Genomic DNA, 12,638 nt, shown 5'->3' on the forward strand with positions numbered 1-12,638 from the left:
GTTGAAGACCATGACTGCTGCACAGACTTCTCATGAAGGAAAAAATTTTGCCCGCACCTTTCCCTTCCTCACATAAGCAAATTCTAAATCCCAGGCAAAATTATTCTGCCAGTCATACGATTACACTAGCACACATGAATCAATTGCACTAATTGAACTTTGACTGCATGTACATACAGCTGAAGTTTTCCCTACCAAAACACCAGAGAACATCTTTGAGTATTACAGTATCTGCACCTGTTGATTTCTGATGATGTAAATTTATTGAAATTAAGTGAACCATACAGTGCTATACACAGGCAAGCTCAAAAATTCAATTATTTCTGAAGGACTGCTCCCATGCCTTTATTACCTACATTACAGTAACATTTGAAGCATTTATTTTCAACAGAAGATTTTCACTGTATTTCAGCTTCTCAATTTGAATACAGAAAACCAAATATTTAGCCCAGTGGCCTATTTATAAAGAAATATGTTAGCTATTATGAATATATGCCCAAAATACTGTAGTAAAGGTGAGTTCACTTACTTGATGGTCCATGAGAGTCTCTGTTATCCCCATGATGCTGCATACACATACAATTGAAGAACAGCAAACAAAAAAATCCAGGCCAGGAAGAAGCAAGTGCACAAAAGCAGCAGCAGCAGCGGGAAAGAAGAAGGACAATGAAAACAGTGTTAGTTCATGACTAAAATACAACATGCACCTCAATACCAAAGGCGAGACCTCAAGAGACTTCACAGTTCAGGAAAGTCGAAGCAACAAAACTGACAAATACACTAATAAAGAAGCCAGCATTAGAAGCCATCGTCGTATATGGTTAGTGAACAGCAACTGCCCCAGCTCCTAATTCGGAGTGGAACCTCTCAGTGTTCCCATGGTTTGATACATAACATATCCTATGAAATTTTCAGCTGAAACATTTTCAGAAGACTAAAGCTCCAAAGAAAGTTGAAATAACACAAGATTCATTTCCAAAACTGCTCCGCTTTCAGCCAAGTGGTTTGGAAATACAGAATATTTTCAGTGATCATTAATGTTCAAATAAGCACTAAGGCCGTATCAAAGCCTGGTGGGTTTGGCACACAAACATGAACTTAGAAGCCACGGAATCAGTTCAACAAAAAATAGCAGTAACATTTTAAATTGTTTAGGATGCAAGAGAAGCAGAGCAATTTTAAATGTAAGAAAACATTTTGTATCAAAGTATTCCCCAAGAATTTATTTGTATAAAAATAAATATCTCCTTCCCATTGAAATGCATCAAATACAGGCACCATATTAGAATAATTGCATAGTTATAGCTTGCACTTCTTTCTGTTGTTTGAGTTGGAATATTTTATAAATCACTACTACCCAAAGCCACGGTGGGGTTAAGATCCCACTGTGCGCAGCAGTGTACAGATACAAGGTAAGTTCCACCTGTCTCAAAAGGTTTACTACATTTGAGACACACAAATAACAAAAAAAAAAAAAAAAAAAAAAAAGGAGAAAGCAAGCATACTGATCAGAACGAACAGACATTTCCTCCTTAAAAAAATAAAATCCAAACACGCTGTATCTTCTATACCTCAAACAAAAGTCTTGTGCTCCATTTCCATAAAGGAGAGAAATCCTTGCCCTGCTTTAAAGAGGATCCAATTTTGCCTGTGATCAGGACTAAACAAGAGGAAACCTGAAACAAAAATCTTAGCAAGCAGGAATCTCGTCTTACACTCGTGACCTTAAAACATGGATTTTTATCCCTCACAGCTGCCTGGGGCATTACATTGTTATTGCAATGCATAAATGTAAAAGATCGCACCAAGAATCCTGGAACAGCAGTACAAATCACAGGGAAGATGAGGGAACCCTTCTTTCATAATTTTGTACTTCGTGGAAAGGGACTTGATTGAACAAGAGAAGCTGAAATAAAGTGCACTTGGTAAACAACCTCCTGCCCCTTGCCAGGGACTCTGGGTCAGAGGGAAACTCTGCTAACGGAACTCATGGACTCACCGGACAGGCTTAGATATTAGCGTATGAAATGCTTTTTTTTTTTTCTTTTTTTAATGTGTGGTAGTAGCATATTGCAGACTATGAGAACATTTCTGTTTGACCTGCCTATATTACCCGATGCTGTTTTAGACTGAAGAGAAGGACTGACGAGAGCAAGGAAAAAGAGCCTGCAGTAACTGCACAGAGATCCAGCAAGGGACTGAAGGGCTGGGAACACCAATGCTCAGCACTGGTCTGCTTTACTTCACACCAAAGTGGGAAAGCAGGAGGAGAGAAGTGGAAAAATAAATTATTAACAGGCACACAGGTGAGAAGTTTCTGATGCTCAGCATGTTCGCTAGCAGGGCGTACTTACACGTTGAAGAAACACAGTGAAGCAGCAGCAGGCTCTGTCTCACTGCTTGCCTCTCAAGAAGTCTTGACCAAGACACAACGTGACACCACAGAGCAGGGCAACTGGTCACCCGAGATGATGCAGGGACTTGTGTGTAAATATTTTAGCATTGCATGGGTAATCCTATGCACTGGTACAAACAGCTCCCATGCTGGGGACTGAAACACAAGCCTGCCTAACTCTGTCCCTGATCTCCCCCACTAAATATTCTGTTTACACATCAAACTGCATTCCTTGCTGGTCAACACCCCCTTCCCTAGAAAGATTTGGTCCAGTGCATTTACCTAAAACCAGCAGAATAGGTATTTGAATATGATGCAAAACATTAAAATACTGAAATTAAATTATTTAGGCACAAACGACCTCTTCATTTTCCAATAGCCTATTGCACCTCACCCATCTGCAATTCATATCACTGCAGATGAGGAATTCAACCCCCCCAAGGAAACAAAAAGGGATCATTTCACTACCTCGGTGTTTGTTCTGAAAAGAATGCATTCAGGGCCTTCCTGTTCATCATCTCCCACAGCTCTTACTTTAAATATACAGAATTAAGAGAAATAAATACATATTCCCAGAGACGCAACCCACCCGTATTTTCACATTTACTTAACTGATGGCAAATTTCAATTATAGAGTAAGTCCTCTGACAAGGGAGGTTCTCAACATTAAATGATTTAGTTAGCTTCTGCTCAGGCACATTCAATTAAAAATGTTTCTGCCAAAACATATAAAGCCTAGCCCTCCTTCCAGTAACATTTTAAATATGTAAGACTACAGAATAAAAACAGCAACATAATCCACCACATTAAACAGCAGCACTACTGCTGTTATCACACAAAAGCTGCTCTGTGCTTTAGAAAAACATTATTTTTAGATTTCCATTTCTCAGGGATAAAGCTCCTAAGAACTGCTACTAAACCTAAAATTACATCTGCCAACTTGTCCTATAGAACAAAATCCTTTTCCTGTCGAAGATTAGGGCAAAAGCAAGAAACACATGTCATGCTAGCATGTCTCAACCTCACACCATAAAAGATGAATTTGTTTAAAATGTTTATTAGGTTTCCAATCTAAACCTACAACTAAATTCTTAACAGAATTTGAATGCACATTCCAAAGCCATGTTAGAGTTTCTATACCCTGCTGAAGATAGACTTTTCCAGGGAGCACTCTTTATTACATATAAATCATTCAGTTTAATCATGTCACATTTAAATTCAGGACCACTGAGCCAGCCTTCAAAGCTTATACCAAAAAAAGGCCAATATTCTATGCTTCAAGCAAAAAAGGTACTTTTATGGCTGTTGATGTATTTAAATAGCAAGGACTGACTGTGCAAGTTTATACCAAAGGCACCTCATTTATAAAATACCTCTTGGTAAAATACGTCAACTAGAAAGTCTTTTAAAAATAATTTAGATAAAAAAATGGTTTACAACAAACATTCCCATGATATGTTTTGTATTTTGTGCCAATTAGGCTTGTTCAAATTATATTAGTATTTTATAGAAAAATAGTCAAAAGCTGTTTTCAAGCAAGAAGTTAAACCAAAGTATCTAGAGTATTTTGCACTACCTTAATAGTGTCAAGTCTGTGATAAAAAGTTTGTTGAGCTGTCCTAACATTTGTGCTCAGATACAGTACATTTCAACCTAACCACTTAGGATAAGCAATCCGTATAAAACTTTTCTCCCTAGATTAGATTCTGGAAAGAGAAGTCCACAATACTGAGTTCTGTGATCCCAGGTACCTCCTATAAATGCTCCAAAGGATTTAAATTGTGTAGCAAGATGTTGATCACTGTTCTTTGTGCATGTTTGCAGTTCAAGTATTTCATGAATTGGACAAACGGAACTTGAAAAAATAGGTATCAACAGATTGGAGCTAAAAATCTGGAATACTGAACAATCTCAAAATTTTAAGAATAAATCTGATCTGTGATTAATGTAAAAAACTTAAACTTTTTAGTAAAAAAAAATGTCATAAAGTATGTATTTCAGAGGTAGCCTAGAGGAAAAAAAGGTATGGAACAGACCAACTCATCAAATGCAACTAAGCATGGTTTGAACTGTGAACTACAACTTTAAATTCTTTAAAAAATATCTTCACTAAGAACTTATTCAGAAGTCCTGTCTGTGATTAATTACTAGTTCTGCAGTCGACCCTATGTGTTACTCAATGCTGTAAATCATTAGCGGGTATGAAAGCAGAGGAAGCAAGAATTAACTTAAACCTAAACATTTAGAATGCTTTCCATATAAGGCAGCTTGTGGAAAAAATAAGTTCATAAATAATTTTGGCAATGTGATGATGATAAGTGTCCCAGTATCCATGATCTTTTCCTGGTTTTTAACTTGTTCTTAGAAAGAGAGCTGGTAGTTTCACTACTTCATAAAGTTTATTATGTGCACAGATTACTAACTTTTACACATGAAATCATCCTAAGAATATATAATTACCACTCTTCCTTTTCTGCCTGTCATTCCACCAAGAAATACATTATTTTCTCTTTGTCCACGGCCAGTAACTAGTAAATTGCCGAGTAGTGAGACTGCCAGGAATATCTTTTTCTTTTGGGACTCAGAGGCTCCAAGTATCAAATCCAAGAACCAAATGCTTCTTGACATCCAGCCCTCTTACGATAACAATCTATCAAATTATAGATGATACTACATAATGTTCCGAGTGCATTTACCAGAAAAGCAGCAGTTCAAACAGAAACAATTCAGGCTGTTTAACCCTTTTCCCCATAAAACCATCTTTGCCTTCATTTGAATACATGACGCTACATTTAAGTAACTCACTGAATTTCTATCCAGTTCCCCGTCAAGCAGAACAGTCTCCATACTGGAAGAGTGTGTTGCCTCTCTCTCCTTCAGTTACAGGTCTTCCATCCTGATACTCAATATCCTGGAGGAAAAATAAAATAAAATAAATAAACGAATAAGTCATTTCAGTGGCTGAAATCCATTGGAAATTTTCACTTTTGTAATCTCCCAAGACAATAAAGAGTTTCCTATGGTACGTTATGGTTCCTTGCAAAATGCACACGCTAGCTCATAAAACTCAGCCTTTTAGGAATGAAGGGAGAGAATAACTTCCCATAAAATGGCCAAAACAAGAGCTATTCCACACATACTCACAGAGGCAAGCCTCTACATTTAACCACACTTGCACCAAATGAGGAAGAGCTACACTGGAAAAACATAAGCAAAAAAAAAAGGGGGGGGGGAGGGGCTAAAAAAAAGACTAAAAATCCTCCTCCTCCACACCCCCCCACCTTTTTCCCTTGGTTCGAGACCCCAGCAGCAGCACACCACTTCCAGCCTGTAGACACAAGCACACACACACACACGAGCTGTTTGGGTACATAACAGCTCTTCTGGAAGAGGAAGAATGCAGAACTTCGTGATTTAACTTCAGAAACAGTCACCTTTTGATTTGTGGGGCTACAATGGAGAAATTACATTATTCACGCCAAACAGCACCCTCTGTGGCACTTCTGGACATTCAGCTTGTGGTCACCATGCTGGCAGCTGGAAAACAATGCCTCATTCTCTAGACACTTCCTATTTGCTTTTCTGATAGAGAATGGGAGCTGTAAGAAGCCTCAGTACCCACATCACATTTAAAGCCACCAATGAGACAAGAAAAGGGTTTGTAACCAAGCATAGCTCACTGGGCAGATGTGTGCCCTAACCATTCACTCAGTGGGTTCGAAGAGGGAAGCAGATGAAGGTGAAGGGAAAAGAAGATGGGAAAGGAGAAGATTGGAGAACATACACCAACAAGACTGTGCAGTTCAATGCCTGCCTCAGGAAATACATACTCATGAAAACAAATCTCACCATCAAGAAGAACCCACTGTTTTAAAAGCTCTTCCTACCCTAGTTTTTGTTCTTGTATTATGTGAAGTATATCAAAATTAAAATTCCCTTATGATGAACGGGTAGAATTAACGTACCGCAGCAAGCTGAAACACTAGGTTACCAGAACCTGTACCACCAAAACACAAAAGGAATCATTAAATTTTTAAAACCAAAAGACATAGCACGACGTAGTGCTAAAGAAATCGGAAAGGCTAGCGTTCCCTGTGACGCAGTTAGGAGCAGCAAAGAGGGCCGTGCTCAAGTACCGGAGCAATTCCTGAGATGACACATAACTGGGAAGCGTATGCCTAGATGCTTTTATTTAAATTAGAAACAAGATGAATTTGAAGGGAGATTATTACGAGCCATTAATTCACGTTACTGAAGCAGAAGCTAACATTACCACAGGAAGAGTAATTCCTCGCAGCAGCTTTATTTCCAGGAGCAGCAGGCGCAGCTTCCATGCTAGCAGAGGGGATGCAGAGCACCCAGGCACGATTAATGTCTCTTGGAGGCGGCTCCTTTCATCTCTTCACCTCCACTCCCATTTCAGGCTCTGTTATTAGCAGGCTATTCAACAACACCAGGATGGCTGCAGACACATTCAATTTACGGAAACACCAAGCTCTCTTTAAACAGGATGAAAAACGAGCGACACTGCAAACAGATGTATACGCTGATATCTAAAGCAGTTTGCTCTTTGAGTCACACGGACTTGCTGTCGTGCCCAGTTATCCAAACAAACAGATCTTTCCTAAAACAGGAACGCTCACCCTAAAGCTGTCTTCAACACATCTTTATTTTTAACAGGTATTTTTAACTTTTGATTTTTACTGGTAACGCTGCTGATGGATTCTGGCCCTCTCTGTTCATGTAACTGCAGCCACTCTGTCCTTCCTCGCGTCAGTCTCAAGGGCAGCATCGTGACAGGTACCTTAATGTCCAGTGCTCAGCATTCGCTGTCTTCCATGGCCACCAGGAAGCTAATAACCATCAGAGCCCTGTACAATACAGACAAGATATCTAGGAGGGGATGAGAGAAAATACTGCCTGCTGATGTTTGAACAGACACCCAAGAATAAAGCAGGTGCAGAAATGGTTAAGGACTGCATCCCCTCACATTGTTTCACTTATGAGAAGACGGTGAGCCTGGCTTATTTTACTTGGCAGAAGGAAGGCTGAAAGCGAACAATATTGCTGCTGAAAGATGCCAAAATAAACACCAAGGAAGGGAAAGGGATCACTAACAAAAGGATACTGCCAGAAAGGACAAGTAAGTATCAGCTTTGAGAATAAATTTATTTTGAAAATTACAGACGTAAGGAAAGGGAATTCATTTTTCAGCTGCAGCCAGGTCACTATCAGGGTGCTTCCAACAGTAAATAAGATCTGTTCTACAGAATCACAGAATTGTCTAGGTTGGAAGAGACCTCAAGATCATTGAGTCCAACCTCTGACCTAACTCTAACAAGTCCTTCACTAACCCATATCACTAAGTTCAACATCTAAATGTCTTTTAAAGACCTCCAGGGATGGTGACTCCACCACTTCCCTGGGCAGCCTGTTCCAATGCCTAACAACCCTCTCAGTAAAGAAGTTCTTCCTAATATCCAACCTAAACTTCCCCTGGCGCAACTTTAGTCCATTCCCCCCAAAAAGAAGCACTCACACAACCCCTGAGAATCAGCAAGAGCTGTTTATTGCCAGGCAAGCCTGTGGGATGCCCGTGGTGTTTGGTGGCTCCAACCTAATGCTTGCAATGGAGCTTGAGCACCGAGTAGGGGGCTCGCCAGGCACTCCTGCGATGCTGTCGGTGCTCTCGGATGGCAGAGCACAGAGACATGCTGCAGCAGTCCCAGGTCTGTTGTGGCAGAGGTGGATCCACTTCCATCCGTTCCTCCACATCTGGTGGATCCAGCTCCACGAGCTCTATGGTGTTGGGCAGAAGGCTAAGCCAGCCCTTGCCCAGGACTACCCAAACGGCAGCTGTGTTGGGAGCGGCTGAGGAGATGCCCTCACATGGACAGGGAGGAAGGTTGGGGGGGCTGAGGGCCCCTTTTCTGGGGCTGGCTCCCCCAGGCCATTTGGCTTGCCAGAAAGAAAGGCTGCCCCTCGGTCACAGGGACTGCCCTGCACCTCCCATCCTGTGCCCTGGGTTTATTTTTAACACTGCTTTTTAGGTAATTTCATTCTATTCTTTACGGAAAAGGCCAGAAGCAAGGTGCATCTTCAACCCTAATTCCCATGTGCGCTTTGTGCTCCGAGTGAAGAATTTCTTCGTCACATCACATCTAACCTAAATCTCCCCTCCACTTGTTCAAAGCCATTATTCCTGGCTCCACAGCTACCCTCCCTGACAGAGACCCTCTCCAGTTTTCTTCTAGGCCACTTTTATGGGTAAGGTTAGGCAGCAAAAATGCAGGACCTAGCAAATTGCTGCCTTATCTACCTCGTTCCATACATTCCACATGATGTTTGAAAACACAACCCCAACATTAAATCACTACCATTTTAGCTTTTGGGAGGCATTTATGATATGCCTTTTCTGTTCTTGCCAACATTGGTGAATGTGGAGATTTGGTTGTCTGCCTCGGTGCTTGGTTTGGGGCTTTTACTTTACAGATGCTCCTACTCTGTCACCACGACTCTTAAGACCTTAAATGTTCAGAAGGGCACACAAATTGCAATCCTCTGAAGAGAAATATATGACAATGCTCCAGCTAATCATGCTTCTTTTATAAACAAGAGCTACAGAAAGGCACTTAGCTGTTGCTCATTTTAACGCAGCTGTATCAGTCAGACAAATCTTTCCATAAAATAAGCTATTTCTCTCCAAACGTGACAATAACCTAGGGCCATCAGCTCAGAGGCATACATTTAAGGCAGAAGGGAGGTCCCACTTAGCACCTGATCAAAAACCTGTCCTGCTAACATCTGTATTTCATTCCCAATATGTTTGTTTTCTGTTTCATCAATGGACCAAGTTACTTGAACACTTGCAGACTGTATGTTATAGGTGGGTTTTAGCTTTGTCCCTAAGTATTATCACCCAGTCATCAGATACTCCCTTTGCACCATGCTGCTGTTTGTGATCTGTTGTAGCATCACGGCAAGCTCTCTTACAATCCAACACCTTAATGCAAGTGTACGGCCTTGTCTGTGACCTGCTACGGGGCTGCACTGAGGGCACGCTGAAATGGATACTGTGTGCTGCTCTGGCCTGTCCGAAAGGGAAGAGTTCTCCAGGGCCTTAAAATGGACCTACTAAACTGGATGCCTGCCTTCTTTCTTTAAGGCCTAGAATAAGTGAATGCACTGAAAATGCCCAAGATGTGTATCAGCTAACAGTACACTCTAAATGTTGTTATGATGACACAGGTGCAATTATGCGACTTCTAAGTTCAATGAAGCAACAACCAGGGACAGGCACGGTAGCAGAAACAAAAGCTAGTTGTTGTTTATATTGGCATCAGGAAGAGAAAAAAAAAATCACTTAGATCCTTGCAGAGTCACAACAGCACCTGAGAAATGCTGCTCCACAGGCAATCACCAAATCACTAATGCTGGCAAGGCCCTCAGGAGCCCACCAGGCACAACACCAGCCCAAGCAGGGCCATGTCCAGGCAGCTTCTGAAGGTCTCCAAGGAGCCTGTGCCAGTGCTCCTTCACCCACGTGTAAAGAAGTGCTTCCTGACATTCAGATGGTACCTCCTGTGTTCCACTTTGTGCCCATTGCCTCTTGTCCTGGCACTGGGGACCACTGAAAATAGCCTGGCTGTCCTCTCTCCACCCTCCCTGCAGGTATTTGTAGACACTGATGAGAGACACTGCCCTGAACCTCCTCTTCCCCAGGCTGAACAGGCCTCTGAGCCTTTCCTCCTAGGAGAGGTGCTCCGGTCCCTCACCATCTTCATGCCCCTTCGCCAGACCCTCCCCAGTTGCTCCATCTCCCTCCTGCCCTAAGGAGCCCAGAAGCAGACACAGAGCTGCAGGTACAGCTGAGCAGAGCAGCAGGACGCCCCTGCCAAGATGCTGGCAGATCTCCTCCCTTGCAGCCCAGGGCACCGTTCGCTGCCTTTGCACCAAGGGCACATGTGTTACCAAGGACACTATATATTTCTTAAAAATTAAGAGTTAATACGAATAGGACAGCTTTTAAGGGAGTCAAGAAAATCTAAATCTCAAATCTAACTAAGGTAATCAAGACACTCAAATAGTCTCAATGTCACTCAGTCACACAACAGGGTGAAGGCACTTTCACTGTGGGAGACAAGCAATAACACCGAGCTGTGAAGAGGCAAGTGCCCTCCATCTGAGGATCCTGAATTCAGTGTAGCAGAGGACAAAATACAGCCCCCCGGCTGCAGCACAAGACCACACGCCACCTCCTTCAGCTCATAAATCCACATAGCCAGCACGGCGCGTTAACAAGCTACAGATCGGGCCAGGTTCTTGCCAGTGACACAATGTCACCTCATGCCAGGGACCGCGTGCTTGTGGAGAGCAGTTCTGAGAAAGCAGAAATTGAGACGGAGCTACTGGTAAAAATGGTGCCTGGCCAACAGGGTCAAAAGATTGAGTAAAAGACCTCTAGTTAAAAAATATATATATACGTATATATATTTATAAGCCCCCAAGTACATTATGATTATGTCATGTTGTAAGCCAACAAATACACCCTTATGAAATGTTTCCTTCCCCCCAAATTTCATCACCTGCCTTCTCATTTCCTGAGTAAACAGCTCACATGCAAAGAAAGCTGTTTCCTCTGTTTCTGTATTGCTCTTTTCAGACAGAACAAAACAGGAAGGGTGAAACACTTCAGAAAGACTTGAAAAAATTTAATCTAGAAACAGCTTGGAAAGTAGAAGCACAGTCCTGATAGCTCAGCTATACTTTGAGAGCGATAGATGGCAAGAAAAAGAAAAAAGATACCAGGCTTCTGAAAAGCAACTGCAAACTTTAATAAATTGCTGTCTTAAACAGGTGTCCCACAGGGAAACTCGTCCTGGTAAAAAAAGACAGTGTACAGAGAAGGTGGTGAAAGTCAACAACCCCCTCAAATCTGAAGTACTCTGGAGCCCTTTTGTGCTTTACAGGGCAAAATCTCCCCTCCAAGCTCCCCAACCCGTCCCAGTCTTCTGCAAGTTCGCTCCCAACATTCAAAGGAGATGTTGGTTTTAATGGTAAAAGTGGCTATTTCTTCACATAAGGGATGTGTAGTTATCTGGAGTGTTCGTCCCGTTGCCTCCACAAACCAGTTTTATCTAAGCTCCGTCTAGCTTTTGAGCATAACAATGAGAGGCAGGAGAGCACACAATATGAAGCACCACAAAATATTAACAGGAGTTGTTCTGCTTTGTTGTGATGACGTAGGGGAGGAAGATTTAATCAGACCTTACATTGGCACATCTAGCACTTCATTTTTACATTCCAAGATGCTGCAGTACCAACCAGCAACATAATCAAGTGGATGCCAAACCGACCTCACCGCAGATATACTTCTATCAATGCTAGCACTGCTTACACGAGGTTACATCAGACAAGGACAGCCTTTGTATAAAGAATAAAAAGAGGTGCTCAAAGCACCTCAAAACACTTTCAAAACACCTTTGAAAGTGTTTTCCTTTCAGAACCCCACCCTGGGACTTGAGGGCATGTTTGCTATTTGGCCTTTGTTACCTTGGGCAGGGGAAACACAACTAGATAAGAGTAACAGAGTAACACAATAAATGTAATCATTTCAATTTAGGGAATCCTACCTTTCTTCTAACAGCGTTAGGAATTTCTTTTACAACTGCCAAGGTGCTGCTAATGCCACACTCCCCCCGTTAGCTGGTCAACTCAGGTTCATCTCATTAGAGGCTTGCAGCAGAAGCCAAGATACTCCAATTAATAGCCCCCTGCGCTGAGAGGAGAGGCCAGCTGGAGCTCCCTGTGGTTTACCTCCAATTTTGGCACCTGTACAAGGCTGCAGCACCACAGGTGTGGCTGAGACAACCGGTCCTCTAGGCCTGCACGCCTCTCTGCGGGCTCCCTCACCCCCACCAACCACACTGCTGTGCTTTATTTGAAACGGACACACAAAACGCACAGAAACTGAGCTAGGGCAAGCCACCCTTGACCTGCTGTCCTGCTTGCAGACCTGGCACAGCCACAGTGCAGGACCACCGTGGGGCATCCAGCCTGCTCCAGCTACGCCAGTTTGTGCATGCAGGCTACGTTTACATGGAGCCACCGCCAGGGACTGCAGACTAGTGCAGGAAACGAAAGGAGTCAAGCCACGGGAAAAGGAAAAGCAATGTTTTTGTTAAAGGCTTTTTCAGAAATGAAAAAGTAAGATAAGTCAGCAGAGATGTTTCCAGAGACAAGA

The 12,638-nt window shown here is 42.4% G+C and overlaps 1 protein-coding gene across 8 annotated transcripts in view; it reads right to left on the reverse strand.

The window, feature by feature from the left end:
• The window catches only part of OSBPL8 (oxysterol binding protein like 8), an 89,255-nt gene that overhangs the window by 56,619 nt on the left and 19,998 nt on the right, over nucleotides 1–12,638 (reverse strand). For 6 of the 8 annotated variants that reach the window (XM_032207542.1, XM_032207543.1, XM_032207537.1 and 3 more), the window contains exons 2-3: nucleotides 5,201–5,306; nucleotides 530–566 (exon numbers count right to left, since the gene is read on the reverse strand). In XM_032207542.1, the coding sequence (XP_032063433.1) occupies nucleotides 530–566; nucleotides 5,201–5,242 (79 nt within the window). In that variant the 5' untranslated portion in view covers nucleotides 5,243–5,306. The remainder of the gene's footprint in view (nucleotides 1–529; nucleotides 567–5,200; nucleotides 5,307–12,638) is intronic. The other 2 variants (XM_032207545.1, XM_032207544.1) reach the window with 1 other exon arrangement.

This window comes from Aythya fuligula, chromosome 1 (genome assembly GCF_009819795.1).
Source record: "Aythya fuligula isolate bAytFul2 chromosome 1, bAytFul2.pri, whole genome shotgun sequence".
Classification (NCBI taxonomy): domain Eukaryota; kingdom Metazoa; phylum Chordata; class Aves; order Anseriformes; family Anatidae; genus Aythya; species Aythya fuligula.